This window comes from Stegostoma tigrinum, chromosome 27 (genome assembly GCF_030684315.1).
Source record: "Stegostoma tigrinum isolate sSteTig4 chromosome 27, sSteTig4.hap1, whole genome shotgun sequence".
Taxonomy (NCBI): domain Eukaryota; kingdom Metazoa; phylum Chordata; class Chondrichthyes; order Orectolobiformes; family Stegostomatidae; genus Stegostoma; species Stegostoma tigrinum.
The window spans coordinates 4,909,185-4,924,889 of record NC_081380.1 but is presented as its reverse complement, the minus strand read 5'-3'; the positions used below and the strand labels follow the sequence as shown (position 1 = coordinate 4,924,889).

Below are 15,705 nucleotides of genomic sequence, written 5' to 3'. Positions count from 1 at the left end.
GCTCTAGATGTTGGAGTCTAAGCCAAGCTGTTTTGTTTTACTTTATTCCCAAAGAGACCACAGAAACACAGAAAATAGGAGCAGTAGTAGGCCATTCAGCAATTAGGGCCTGCTCCATTAGGATCATGGCTGATCCAGCATCTCAGCATTGTGATACTGCTTTCTCCCCCATCCCAGTTAATATCCAACTCCTCCTTGAAAGTATTCAATGTTTTAGCTTCAATTGCTTTCTGTGGCAGTGAATTCCACAGGATCTCCACTCTCTGGGTGAAAACATTTCTCCTCATCTCAGTCCTAAATGGCCAACTGCGTATTCTTAATATGTGACCCCTGGTTTTGTACTCCCCAGTCACTGGGAACGTCTTTCCTACGTTTGTCCTGTTAGAATTTTATAGGTTTTGACTGAGACATCTTGAAATTATTATAATATACTCAGGAAAATCCATCACGAACACACGTACCTTCCCACTGGGATGGCAATATAGAAGATGGAGATCATCAAGGTCCTTGCGTCATCCACAAAGAGGTCAGCAATGATGGTGGGGGCAATGGTTGAATAACTGGCTTCCCCAACACCAACTAAGGCTCGGCAAAAGACCAACACCCAGAAATACTAAAGGAGAAAAATCATTGAGAAGTGATGATTGGTCAGTGGAAGTTAAAGTCACAGTAACAAACTTCGTTCAGCAAGGCCTGTTTGTTATGGGTGAAGAGACTGTCCCTTACTCCTCCGAACTCCCACAGCCCCGATCCACACACTGATGTGAAATGAATCAGGCAGTTCCAACAGGCAGCAACTCACACTGCTAAGCTATACACAAACCGATATTAATCTGGGCATGAAAGCATGTGGCCAATAATCAAAGTGAGACAGGATGTGGTAGAAAATGGAGGAAGAATAGTGCAGCTGAAGTTAAAACCAGAGTAAGAATAAGGTCACTATAGTCCTACCAGACCACAGGACTGCTCTCTTACTGAAGTGACGACATGGTGACGGTTTAGCCTGAGGGTCACCATGCCTCAGGCGAGGGGAGAGGTCAAGGAGAACTAGGCCAGCATAGAAATTGAACCTACACTGTTAGCGTCACTCTGCAACGCAAACCTCTGCTAACTGACCCCAAATAAGTAATAAAATGATTAAAAAGTCAAAGTTTAAGACTTTTTTTATCTGAAAGCACACAGCATTTGTTATAAGGCAAGGCAGTTGAAGGTACAAACAGAAATAAATAAATATAACTTGGCAGCTATTACAGAGACATGGGTGCAAGGTGACCAAGTCTAGGAACTCAGTATTCAGCAGCATTCAATGCTACAGAAGATTAGACAAAAGAAAAAAAGGTAAGGGGCTTTTTTAATAATGGGTGTGAGTAGTGATATAAATGCATGATGTGGAATCAGTTTGGTTGAAGTAAGGAATGGCAAGGGAAGAAAGTCATGGGTCAGAATGGTCCTACAGATTCCAAATAGATACTGCACTGTAGGACAGAATATAAATTTGGAATTAATGGAAGTGTGTCCAAAAGAGCATTATAATTGTTAGTGCATGATTATAATATAAATTTTGGCTGGTCAAATCGGATGAGTGAGGGTGACATGGAGGACAAATTTGTAGAATGCATCAAAAACTGTTTTTCAAAACAGTACACTGCAGGACCTGCATGGGTTATTTTTGACCTAGTAACATGACAAATATATATCTCACTCCATCTCAAAGATTAACAGATAAGCAAGATGTCAGTGGGAGGAAAGATCTTGTAACAGTTTCTGTTATGAGAGACAAGGCATTTGATAAACTAAAGGGACAAAAGGCAGAGAAGTCTCCAGGACCTGACAACATGTAACCAAGTGTTTTAAAGGAAGTGGCTGCAGAGACAGTACAGGGATTGGTCAAAATATTCCAGAACATACTGGATTCTGGGAGTGTTCCTGCAGATTGGAAAACCAACCTTGTTATAGAAGGGCGGGAGATAGAAAGCAGGAAACATCTAGCATGCATCACAGTGGTACAGTGGTTAGCATTGTTGCCTCACAGCACTAGGGTCCCAGGTTCAATTCCAGCCTCAGTTAATTGTTTGTGCAGAGTTCGCACATTTCTCCCTGTGTGTGCACGGATTTCTTCCAAGTGCTCCAGTTTCCTGCCACAGGCTGCAGGTTAGGTGGATTGGCCATGCTAAATTACCCCATAGTGTGCAGGCTGGGTGGATTAGAGATGGGGGGAGGGGGCATGGTGGGGCTGAGTAGTATGATCTTGAGAGGGTCAGTGTGCCTTCATTGGCTGAATGATCTGCTTCCACGCTGAGGATTTTATGATCATTGGGGAATATGCTGGAGCCCATTAATAAGGAAGGAAATAGCAGGACATTTTAAAAAGCTTAACACAATCAAACAGCAAAGTTTTGTGAAATGGAAACCTGCTAAGAGATCTTTGAGGATATAATAAGTAAGAGTTGATAAAGGGTAACCAGTAGATGTAGTGTATTTGGATCTTCAGAAGGCATTCAATACGGTGCCTAATAAAAGATCATTGCACAAGATGGGAGCTTGTGGCATTGAGGGTAATGTATTCACATCGATTGAGGATTGGTTGGCATGTGGATGGGAGAGAATGGAGATTAATAGTATCTTTTTCAGGTTTGAAAGATGTAACTAGTGGAGTGTCACAAGGATCAGTCCTAGGGACTCAATTATTTACCGTTTATATGAGGAGCTTAGAGGGAGCAGAATGTAATGTCCCCAAATTTGCTGATGATCTAAATATAGGCAGGAAGAAATATTGTGATGAATACATAAAGGAATCTGCGAGGGGATACAGATAAATTGATATGGATGGAGTTTACAGTAAAAAAAATTCAGAAGATCATTCAGGAAGAATCAAAAGGCAAACTATTATTTAAATGGAGTAAGACTCCCAAAAAAAAGTGCAGCGCAGAGGGACTTGGGTATTCTTATGCAGGAAAAAGCAAAAGTTAGCATGCAGGTGCAGCAAGTAATCGATAAATCAAATGGAATTTTGACCTTTATTGCTAGGGGCTTAGAGTTCAAAAATAGGGAAGTCTTGTTCTAACTGTATAGGATGATGGTGAGGTCATACCTGGAATACCATGTACAGTTGCAGTCTCGTATTTAAGAAGATCAAACAGCCACTGGAGGTAGTTCAAAAGCAATTCAATATATTGATTCCTGGGATGATGTAACTGACTTTAATTTTCTAATTTATTCATTAGAACTTAGAAGATCTTATTGAAATAAACAAGATTCTGAGGGGCTTGACAGGGTAGATGGTGAGAAGATGTTTTGAGTGAGGGAATCTCGAACTCGCAACATAGCTACAGAATAAGAGAACACTCATAAAATCGAGGTGCAAAAGAAGTTATTTTCTTGAATTCTCTACCCCAGAGAATTGTGAAGACTAGAATCACTGAAAATATTTAAAGAGGAGCGACATAGATTTTCGGAATCTTGGGCTGTTGAGGGCCATGATGAGCTGGTACAAAAGAAGAGGAGTTGAACACTGGGATAGAACAGCCATGATTTTGCTGAGAAGTGGTTCAGGTTTGAGGGGCTGAATGGCCTTTTACTGCTCCCAATTCTTATGTTTCTATGAGTCATAGCCAGCAGCTAGTTAACATATAGTTACCAACTGCCCAGGATCATCAAATGCTGGGCATCAGCTATTTCCAATCTGCAATAATGACTTAAGCAAGTTTATCAGGATATTGAACTATGAAGAGTACATGACAGTCCGCAAAGGTAGGTTAAGGAAGTGGGCAAAATGGCATCAGGCGGAGTACAATATATAGGGAAGGTAAGGTTAATTGCTTTGAAGAACAGAAAATCTGATTTTTTTTGACAGTGGAAAGTCTTTAAGTACTGATGATCAAAGCTGTCAAAAAATTGTCATAGAAACTCAAAGTTAGCACACAACTACAGCAAGGAGTTAGGAAGCCAAGTGGTAAGCTGTGCTTTATATCAAGGGTGTGCAGTACAACAAGAAAGAAGTCTCGCTAAAATGCGCAGGATCATAGTGAGACTACAGCCGGAGCACATTGCATAGTTTTGCTCATCGTAAGAGTCATACAGCATAAAACTGACCTTCGGCCCAAGCAGTCCACACCGACGATGTTCCCAAACTAAACTAGTCCCACCTGCCTGCACTTGGCCCATATTCCTCCAAGCATTCCTTATTCATGTACTTATCCAAATGTCTTTTCAATGCTGTAACCATACCTACATCCGTCTCGTCTCTGGCAGTTCATTCCACATATGAACTAACCTCTGTGTAAAATAAAAAGTTACCCTTTGTATCCTTTTTAAATCTTTCTCCTCTCACCTTAAAAATATGCCCCGTGGTTCTGAATTCCTCCACCCTAGGAAAAAGAGCCTGGCCATTCACCCTTATCTACACCCCTCATGATCTTATAAACCTCTATTGGATCACCCCTCAACATCCTATGCTCCAGTGAAGAAAGTCCCAGCCTATCCAGTCTATTTTTATAACTCCAAACCCTCCATTGCCAGTAAAATATTTTGAAAGAATGTATTTGCTTTGGAGGTGGTAGAAACAAGGCTCACTAGGACTTATCCTAGTTGTGCTATGATGGAGGCCAAGTAAACTTAACCAACAATTTCTGCAGGTCAAAGAAGTACGGGTGATATCATGAGATAAAGTGTGAAGCTGGATGAACACAGCAGGCCAAGCAGCATCTTAGGGGCACAAAAGCTGATGTTTCAGGCCTAGACCCTTCAAAACGCCAGCTTCTGTGCTCCTAAGATGCTGCTTGGTCTGCTGTGTTCATCCAGCTCTACATTTTGTTATCTCGGATTCTCCAGCATCTGCAGTTCCCGTTGTCTCTGATACAATCAGAGGTGATATCATGTAAGATTCAGGTGAGGCTGACAGGGTAGATACTGAGGCACAGTTTTCTCTGCAGGGGATCTTGAACACAAGGCAAAGATAAGGATGAGATCATACAGGACAGATGTAGAGAAACATCTTTACTTTGACTCTTTACAGTTCTTTACCCGAGAGTCTTGTGAATGCCTCGTTAATGAACAAAATACCTATCTACTTTAGATTTAATTATATCACACATTAGGACACAACACATAGGAGTCACAGTAGACTGCGTTGACCCTCTAGTCTCCTGTGCCATTCTGATTATTGGCCTTAATTCCATTTTTCTACCCTATACCCATATTTCCTGGGTTCCCCAGAAGAGCAAAAAACCTATCAACCTAGGGAATTTATCAGATCCTGAGGTTCTGGGAAGGTTTCAGTCTCTTAGATTTCTCTAATCCATATTATTTACTGATATTAATTACTTTAAGTCCCTAACTATAAATAATCTCCTTAATTTGCCTCCTTTTCTGGTATGTAATTTGAGTCTTCTACTGTGAAGATAGACAAATATTTGTCCACCATCTCTGCCATTTCCTCTTTCACTGTGATAATTTTTCCTGTTTTTACCTCCAACGGTCCAATAATTAGTTTAGCTACTCCCCTCCACCTTATTCAATTATTAAAATTCTTCCTAACATTTGTGATATGTCTGGCCAGATTATCCTTATATTCTACACAGTTTCCCTTCTTATCAACTTTTGATCAACCTTTATGAGTCTTTTTTTATTTCCAAGCATTACAGTTTGGTATGCCCACTGCTCTGCCAAAGATTGCAAGAAATTACAGAGAATTGTGAGCGTAGCCCAGTCCATCACAAAAACCTGCCTTCCTTTCATTGACTCCATCTGTACTTCCTGCTGACTTGGTAAAATAGCCAGCATAATCAAAGACCCCTCCCACCCTCATTATACTCTCTTCCACCCTCCTCCATTGGGCAGAAGATACAAAAGTTTGAAAATATGCACCAACAGACTTAAGAACAGCTTTTTCCTCACTGTTATCAGACTTATGGATGGACCTCTCATATGTTAGTGCTGATCTTTCTCTGCACCTTCTCTGTAGCTGTAACACTATATTCTGCATTCCGTTCTGCTACCCTGAGGTATTTATGTAAGGTATGATTCATCTGTATAGCACATAAAACAATACTTTTCACTGTATCTCGGTACATGACAATAATAAATCAAATCAGATTTATAGCAGAGATAGTAGGAACTGCAGATGCTGGAGAATCTGAGATAACAAGGTATAGAGCTGGATGAACACAGCGGGCCAAGCAGCATCAGAGGAGCAGGAAAGATGATGTTTCGAGCCTAGACCCTTCTTCAAAAATGAAGAAGGGTCTAGGCCTAAAACATCAGATTTATAGCATTCAGTTTCTATGGGAAAAGGTGGTTGAGAATGATGGTAGGTAACTGCACATAGGATTTATAAACAGTTTAATACAAAATGATTTCATTCACTGTCTCAAACCTTGACAAGTAATTCATTAAAATAAAGCTAAGTTGGCATACAGACTTAGTGATGAAGGATCCTGCCAGTGTCACAGCACACCAAATGAGTATTCCAATGGACATGAGGATCTTCCGGTTGTATCGATCACCCAGGTAACCAAACAAAGGAGCCAATATCATGTAGCTGCAGATAAAGACTGAACAGAACCAGCAAGTCAATGATAAAACAATCATCTCAACATCTGGACAGCAAATTCCAGATGAGCAAGGGCACAGCATCTGCACTGCATCGTGTCCAAACATCTAGCCATTGTCACAGATAAGGCTGTGGCTCAGATAGAGAACCATGAGCAAGAAGGATCTGTGCTCAAATCCCACTCTAGGGAGTGAAAGACATTATCGGGGCTAACCCAGTACAGAATTACGGGGTTACAGATTGATAGAGGTGCTGCTTTTCAGATTGGGTGCTCACTTGCGGCAAAATCTTGTGGATGCTAGAGTTCTGAAGAAGAGTTGCACTGAAATTGAGATGTTTCTCTGGCCACACATACAACTAGACCCGCTGAGTTTCTCCAGCATTTTTTTTAAAATGCTGGATTGAGGCCTTCTCTAGTTTCAAAGGTGATTTTAAAAATAATCCTTGGCTTTTGTTTTGAAGAGAATCAGTCCTCTCTCAAGCATTACTGAAGCAATGATTTTGCTGCTGTTTGAGAGAGATTCCCGTACGGAAATTAGCTGCCATGCTTCCCTTCATTCTAAGGGGTAGTTACACAAGTAGTTGCAAAACAGTTTGAAACAACCCAAGATTCTCTCAGGTGGTATACAAACAAAAGTTTCATTTCCATCTAAATGAAAGGAAATAAGGAGGCCATTTCACCTCCTACCTTTTTGTTCAAACATTTCAAAACGAATCCTACTTACCATTGACCCACCTTCTTCCCTTAGCTTCATATTTTCTTCCACTTATCCAATTTTTGTTAGAAAGTAAAAGGTCTAGAGTCACAGAATTTTACATTGCAGAAGGAGGCCATTTGACCTATTGTGTCTGTACAGTATCCTGAGAAAGCTATATAACTAGTCCCATTCACCAGACCTTTCTCCGTAGCCACCTCATCCCTTCCAAATACATATCCAATATTACTTCCTCACCCCCAACCCCCATCCACATTCCCTCCGCCCAACTCCCTCACCCCTTCCTCCCCATTCCCTCTTACCCACTATCTCAGATCCTCCCTTACCCACTCCTCACAACTTCTCTGCCACTCTCTCTCTTCCTCACCTCCCCAGACCCTCTGCCCATTTCCCCCACCTTCTTCCTTCACTAAACTGCACCGTCTCCACTCCCACTTACTCATACCCCGCCGTCTCCCCGCTCTCCTGCCCACGCCCTCACCCCGTCTCCACGGGAAATAGCTAGGACAGGTAAGACCATTTTTATTTCTGTGTTACCATGCGTTATCAATAAGGAGCTCTTGTGGGGCAATGGGCAATGTCTCAAAGTCAGTGCACTCTGAGAATCGAGGGCCAAGGAAGAGGTAATAAAATGTGAGGCTGGATGAACACAGCAGGCCAAGCAGCATCTCAGGAGCACAAAAGCTGACGTTTCGGGTCTAGACCCCTCATCAGAGAGGGGGATGGGGAGAGGGAACTGGAATAAATAGGGAGAGAGGGGGAGGCGGACCGAAGATGGAGAGTAAAGAAGATAGGTGGAGAGGAGAGTATAGGTGGGGAGGTAGGGAGGGGATAGGTCAGTCCAGGGAAGACGGACAGGTCAAGGAGATGGGATGAGGTTAGTAGGTAGATGGGGGTGTGGCTTGGGGTGGGAGGAAGGGATGGGTGAGAGGAAGAACAGGTTAGGGAGGCAGAGACAGGTTGGACTGGTTTTGGGATGCAGTGGGTGGGGGGGGAAGAGCTGGGCTGGTTGTGTGGTGCAGTGGGGGGAGGGGACGAACTGGGCTGGTTTAGGGATGCAGTAGGGGAAGGGGAGATTTTGAAACTGGTGAAGTCCACATTGATACCATATGGCTGCAGGGTTCCCAGGCGGAATATGAGTTGCTATTCCTGCAACCTTCGGGTGGCATCATTGTGGTAGTGCAGGATGCCCATGATGGACATGTCATCTAGAGAATGGGAGGGGGAGTGGAAATGGTTTGCGACTGGGAGGTGCAGTTGTTTGTTGCGAACTGAGCGGAGGTGTTCTGCAAAGCGGTCTCCAAGCCTCCGCTTGGTTTCCCCAATGTAGAGGAAGCCACACCGGGTACAGTGGATGCAGTATACCACATTGGCAGATGTGCAGGTGAACCTCTGCTTAATGTGGAATGTCATCTTGGGGCCTGGGATAGGGGTGAGGGAGGAGGTGTGGGGGCAAGTGTAGCATTTCCTGCGGTTGCAGGGGAAGGTGCCGGGTGTGGTGGGGTTGGAGGGCAGTGTGGAGTGAACAAGGGAGTCAAGGAGAGAGTGGTCTCTCCGGAAAGCAGACAGGGGTGGGGATGGAAAAATGTCTTGAATGGTGGGGTCGGATTGTAAATGGCGAAAGTGTCGGAGGATGATGCGTTGTATCCGGAGGTTGGTAGGGTGGTGTGTGAGAACGAGGGGGATCCTCTTAGGGCGGTTGTGGCGGGGGCGGGGTGTGAGGGATGTGTTGCGGGAAATACGGGAGACGCGGTCAAGGGCGTTCTCGATCACTGTGGGGGGAAAGTTGCGGTCCTTGAAGAACTTGGACATCTGGGATGTGCGGGAGTGGAATGTCTTATCGTGGGAGCAGATGCGGCGGAAACTTGGAGACCGCTTTGCAGAACACCTCCGCTCAGTTCGCAACAAACAACTGCACCTCCCAGTCGCAAACCATTTCCACTCCCCCTCCCATTCTCTAGATGACATGTCCATCATGGGCCTCCTGCACTGCCACAATGATGCCACCCGAAGGTTGCAGGAACAGCAACTCATATTCCGCCTGGGAACCCTGCAGCCATATGGTATCAATGTGGACTTCACCAGTTTCAAAATCTCCCCTTCCCCTACTGCATCCGTAAACCAGCCCAGTTCGACCCCTCCCCCCACTGCACCACACAACCAGCCCAGCTCTTCACCCCCACCCACTGCATCCCAAAACCAGTCCAACCTGTCTCTGCCTCCCTAACCGGTTCTTCCTCTCACCCATCCCTTCCTCCCACCCCAAGCCGCACCCCCATCTACCTACTAACCTCATCCCACCTCCTTGACCTGTCCGTCTTCCCTGGACTGACCTATTCCTTCCCTACCTCCCCACCTATACTCTCTCCACCTATCTTCTTTACTCTCCATCTTTGGTCCCTCTCCCCCTCTCTCCCTATTTATTCCAGAACCCTCACCCCATCCCCCTCTCTGACGAAGGGTCTAGGCCCAAAACGTCAGCTTTTGTGCTCCTGAGATGCTGCTTGGCCTGCTGTGTTCATCCAGCCTCACATTTTATTATCTTGGAATTCTCCAGCATCTGCAGTTCCCATTATCTCTCGCCAAGGAAGAGGTGTTTGTCCAAACAGCTCGATTACCAACCTATAAATCCTGCAGATACCAATGGCAGGCCATAAGACTGGGCAAGATTCCTGATCATTGCTATAATGCAAATTGAGCCCTGCCCCGCTGGTATCCTTCTCTCCAGTGTGTGCACTGTCACAGCAATGAAGAGTCCTCCTTAGGGGTTCAGTTGAGTGGAAGCCCTGCTGAGAGGTAGCTGATATGATTTCTGTTCTGACTGCAGTGGATCCTAAACCTGCTTCTTTCTGGGACTTGGGGCAAGAATGAACTCTGGGTAAATATTTAAAGGTATTGCTCTAATCAATTTGTTCAAAGAAGTTATCACACACCCCCAGAGCGGGGGAGGGGCGGGGGGGTGGTGGTGGTGGTGGAACCTGGGCCTCCTGGTGTAGAGATCAGGGCACTAGCAAGAGCCCTAAGCTAGGTGAATACACAGAGTTTTCAGATGCACGCATTTGCATTTCAATGTCATTCCAGAAAATGTCAAAAATCCAGAAATGACTTGGTCCTGAGCCTTCTAGTCCAGAGAGGACACTGTATAAATATTTTTACATGGATTGTCCCATCATTCCAAGGATTAGTCAGGAACAGCACAATACTGGCTGTACTGTCCACAAGATTCCTGACCTTCTGGTTTTATTGGTTTCAGGAAGTTCGAGAAGTAGTTATAAATCGCAGGACTAGGGAAAAGGGAATCATTGGGAGCTTGCAGGGAATTATGGAAAATAGTGTTCCTTAAACTTACCTGTCTGCAATAGACCAGCAGAGGCGTCATTTATTTTAAAGTAGTTCTGAATGCCATCCAAGACACCTGTGAGAGAACAACTCGAATTCAGTGAGTGAGCAGAGCCAAGACAAGAACTATTACATCCAACAGAATCAAAGCCATCATTCAGGAGCAAGGTCATGGGGCTGGTTTCTGTGCTTTATATCTCTGACTCTATAACTCTAGCTAAAATATGACAGAAAGAAAAAGAAAGAATTGGCTTAGCTGCAACACAATTGGAAAGCTTAACAGATTAACTGTTTAGTTAACTACTAAACAGTAACTATTCCAACACAGTACATCTCACAAATACACCCTTAGCAAAAGGCAAGTTCAGAAAACAGATGGTCCCACTTGCAATTCCAGCAGCCCAGGAGGAAAACCATCCAGAGAAAACTCAAAGTGCAGGAGCCAATAGAGATATACTGTGGCTTCCAACTCTTGCTGAGATGCCAGTAACAACTGCTGCTTCTGAAAACTAAAAAATCCTAGAGGTGAGGGAGCTTGACCACAACCATTCAGGCTGTTTCTATTCTTTCAGTTTTAAAAAAACCTAAGGCCTCACAAGCTGTTTACAAGTTTTCAATAGACAGCTCGGGCATCTCTGTCTTAAAACATTTCTTTAAGAAGAAAACAGGGCAAAACGGACCACTTGAAGCCATTGTGTCATCACCACAGACACACAAGTTCACTTCCTCAGGGCCTTCAAAGTGAGAGGATTTGCGTACAGGAGCAGGGATAGAACATAGAACACTGAACACGACAGCGTAGTACAGGCCCTTTGGCCCTCAATGTTGCACCAACCTGTGAACCCAAACTGAAGCCCATTTAACCTACACTATTCCATTATCATTCATATGTTTATCCAATAACCATTTAAATGCCCTTAAACTTAGCGAGTCTACTATTGTTGCAGGCAGGGCATTCCACGCCCTTACTACTCTCTGAGTAAAGAATGTCTTACTGCAATTGTACAGAGCCTTGGTGAAACCGCAACTGGGAACAGTGTGCAGTTTTGATCTGTTTATCTGAGGAAGGATGTTCTGGCTATGGAGGGAGTCCCACAAAGATTTACCAAAACAGATTCCTGGGATGGAAGGACTGACGTATTGAAGGGAGACCGGATTGGTTAAGACTATGTTCACTAGAGTCTCGAAGAATGATGTGGGGGAGGGGATTCTCAGAAATCTTAAAAATTCTACAGGACTAGGCAGAAAAAAGAAATGCAAGAAGAATGCTTCCTGATAACCGAAGAGTCCAGAACCAGGGGCCACAATCTAAAAGACACAGGGTAGACCATTTAGGACTGAGATGAGGAGAAATGTCTTTACCCAGAGAGTGGTGAACATGTGGAATTCTCTGCACAGAAGGTCGTTGAGGCCAAAACATTGAACCTTTTCAAGAAGGGGTTTAAATATAGCTCTTAGGGCTAAGGGATCAAAGGGTATGGGAAAGAAGCAGGAGCAGAGTACAGTCAGATGATCAGTCATGATCATATTGAATGATGGAATGGGCTCAAAGGGCTGAATGGCCTACTCCTGCTCCAATTTTGTATGTTTCAATGTTCACCTTCAATCTTCTCTTTGCCAACTCAGTGCACCGCCATGGGTCAGTTTACACAAACACCCTGTTGACAGCCCCTTATTCAACCAGGCTGCCGTCAGTCTGTGTGGTTCTCTTCCAGTCTTAGCTCAACCTCACTCAACTTCCCAACGCTGAGTTACTCAATAAGATATTGTGAGCCTTTGAATGAAGCCATGGTGACCAGGGTGTGCCTCCTGTACGTCCAACCTGGCAAGCTCTCAACCCAGCATACGGGTGCCATCTGATATGGTTTCTTGGCTCACACACCACTGTCAGTATAACATGGTCTGAGTGTTTCTATATCTTAACCATTTGTAACCTAAACCACAAAGGCTGGATTCTGCTTGAGACAGATATCTCCAAGTTTATTACCAACACTATTTGCACAGCTATGAGGTCTCAGTTTTACGTAAGCTGGGTTCTGCGCTTACTGACTGTTACTTTCGATTATTGCTATTGTCACATCAATGATGCTATAGTAATAAGTGTTCCCCGAAGGTGAAGGGAATATTTTATATCGTATCATCACATCTCATGAGGATATCTGTCTGTCTCATCTGGAACTGACAGTAACACACTGTACAAAACTCCTGAGTACAACATGTACATAAGGGTGACCTGAATTTCCTGAGTGAACTGTACCACACCATCAATAATCCCATTGCAAACACCAGCCACTACCACCTCCATGACATTCCTGAATCCTACTTCACACTCAGCCTCTGCTCTTGTGGTGCAGTGGTAACGTACCCACCTCTGAGCCAGAAGGTTCCACTCCCACCTGCTCCAGAGGTATGCTACGCTATCACGCCTTGAAAACCCTTCCCACTGTTACTTCAATAGGCAGCACAGCTGTGAGCAAACAAATCTTCTCAAAAACAACGAGCAAACGTTTTGATAGTGGGTTATAGTCTGAAGGCAACAGTATCAAATCAGTCTCTGGAACCGCAAATCTTCCCAAAGTTTCACTCCTCTGGAATCAATTAGCCGAAGGCAGCCTCGGAAAATTGTGTGCAAATGCCAACATTCCTGCTGCCCTCAATGTTCTCGCATTTCTGTAGTTTTCCAAGAAAGGCGTGTTTGATTTGTTTCAGGTTACTCTAGCAAGACACCAGGCTTTAGCTTGAGATCAGATCTATGACCATCAGCATAAATTGTTGCGATCTAGCCCCCCAACACTGGCTGCCAGACCGCAGTATACAGAGTGCTCAGGCAATAGGCACATGATAACCCAACATCGCTCATGCAGGGCTACCTTCTTCTCATCACCCTACTATTTCGCAATACACTTCGTTTCAGAAGTCCAGAAAACCACAGCTTTCTCACAGATTACCAGCTCCCATCTTACTCTGTCAAAAACTTCAAAATGATCCAGCGTCTAACAGCATAAGCCCTAGGGGCAGGAGTAGGCCATTCAGCCCCTCAAGCCTGCCCCACCATTTAATACAATCATGGTCAATCTCAACGTGGCCTCAACTGCACTTTCCTGCCTCATCTTCATAACCCTTCAACGCATTACTAGTTAAAATTCTGTCCATTTCCTTCTTAAATTTATAAAATCCTCAAAGTTCTGGCAACCGTGCAGTCTGGGGGGAGAGAATTCCATAGAGTCACAGCCCTTAGAGCAGTACAGCTCAGTGGTTGGCTCTGCTGCCTCACAGCGCCAGGGACCTGGGTTTGATTCCATTCTCAGCCGACTGTCTATGTGGAGTTTGCACGTTCTCCCCATGTCAGTGCGGGTTTCCTCCCACAGTCCAAAGGGGTGCAGTTTAGAGTGGATTGGCCATGCTAAATTGCCCACACAGTTTTGAGGTTGGGTGGGTTAGCTGTGGGAAATGCAGGGCTACAGCGATAGGGTGGTTGGGGTGGGTTTGGGTAGGGCCTCTTTCGTAGGGTTGGAGTGAACTTGATGGGTGGAATGGCCAGCCTCCACACTGTAGGGATTCTACTCTTACATTTTTGTCCAGGATCACCTCAATCTCCCCAAGATATTGTTTAACCAATGAAGTAATATAAAATGACATAATAGTTTTCAAAGGAAATGTGAAAAGACACAAGTTGATTTTTGACTTTCTTTCCTCACAGCTGTTTTTTATTCCTGGAGACGCGAAGACAAACCCAGGAGTCAACAAACAGATTCATATGTTCACAGTTCCACCAGAAACTGCACCCTCCCACCCACCCATGCTGCCCGTCTGGCCTGGTTTCACAGGTTTTGTTTGAAGCCAGGGATTCAGGTGCGAGTTTTTCTGCCCTTTACAGGGGCTAACCCGCAGCACCAAGACCTCCACCAGGGGTACAGCGAGGAAGCAGGTCTCAAATCTACGCAGCCTGATCATGGATTGAACCCACGTGATGTTGGCAAATCTAACAATCCAGCCAACTGAGCCAGCTGGCCTTTGGTGAGGCCACTTATAGAATACTGCGTACTACTCAGGTCTAAGATAATAAAACGTGAGGCTGGATGAACACAGCAGGCCAAGCAGCATCTCAGGAGCACAAAAGCTGACGTTTCGGGCCTCTCTGATGAAGGGTCTAGGCCTGAAACGTCAGCTTTTGTGCTCCTGAGATGCTGCTTGGCCTGCTGTGTTCATCCAGCCTCACATTTTATTATCTTGGAATTCTCCAGCATCTGCAGTTCCCATTATCTCTGATACTACTCAGGTCTCCCTGCTGCAGAAAAGACGTTGTTAAAACTTGAGAGGGTGCAGATTTACAAGGACGTTGCCAGAACTGGATGGTTTGAGTTGTTGGTAAAGGCTGTATAGGCTGGGGCTTTATTTCCTCCAGGAGCACCAGAGGCTGAGGGGTAACTGTTTAAGAGGTTTAGAAAATGATTTAAAGTGGCAGCAGAACAGGACGTATCCTGAGGAAGGGTCATCGGACCAGAAATGTTAACTGTTTTTTCCTCCACTGCCAGACCTGCTGAGCTTTCCCAGCAACTTTGTTTTTGTCAGAATGCATTCAGGTTCTGTGCCCGTACATTCCCATGCACCCGGCCAGCCACTTTCTCATTCGCTTTTTTTTTGCGCCCTTCTTGTTTTGTTTCTTCATTTGTCTTATGTATCAAAGTTCAACTTTTCTTCTTCAGCTGTGTTGGAGGAAAGTGGTTGCAAGGGCCCACTGTGGCAGTGGCAGTGGCAGTGTGGTGGATCAGGATGTCCGTTCCATGTGGCAGCAAAGGATGAACACTGACCTAATTTTGTCTCAATTATTCTTTGTTATAATTTCTGTAACTAAGACAGTGCCGAATTCTGGCAATCTCATTGTATTTTCATAAATACAAGTGGTGATAAATCGCTATTCTGTTCTGAAATCATTCAGGTCATAGCTAGGCTGAATATCTGAGGTCTTTTCCCCAGGGTAGGGGAGTCCAGAACTAGAGGAGGTGAGAGGGGAAAGATTCAAAAAAGGCCTAAATGGGCAACGTTTTCACGCAGAAAGTTTGGCTGCAGTTTACAGACCAATAGTGAAACCAGATCTGG

General features: G+C 44.6%; 1 protein-coding gene across 1 annotated transcript in view; it reads right to left on the bottom strand.

Moving 5' to 3' along the window:
* LOC125464768 (protein spinster homolog 3-like) overlaps positions 1–15,705 on the bottom strand; it is a 135,785-nt gene that overhangs the window by 105,585 nt on the left and 14,495 nt on the right. The window contains exons 2-4 of the mRNA XM_048557573.1: positions 10,616–10,681; positions 6,415–6,551; positions 462–613 (exon numbers count right to left, since the gene is read on the bottom strand). Of these exons, the coding sequence (XP_048413530.1) occupies positions 462–613; positions 6,415–6,551; positions 10,616–10,681 (355 nt within the window). The remainder of the gene's footprint in view (positions 1–461; positions 614–6,414; positions 6,552–10,615; positions 10,682–15,705) is intronic.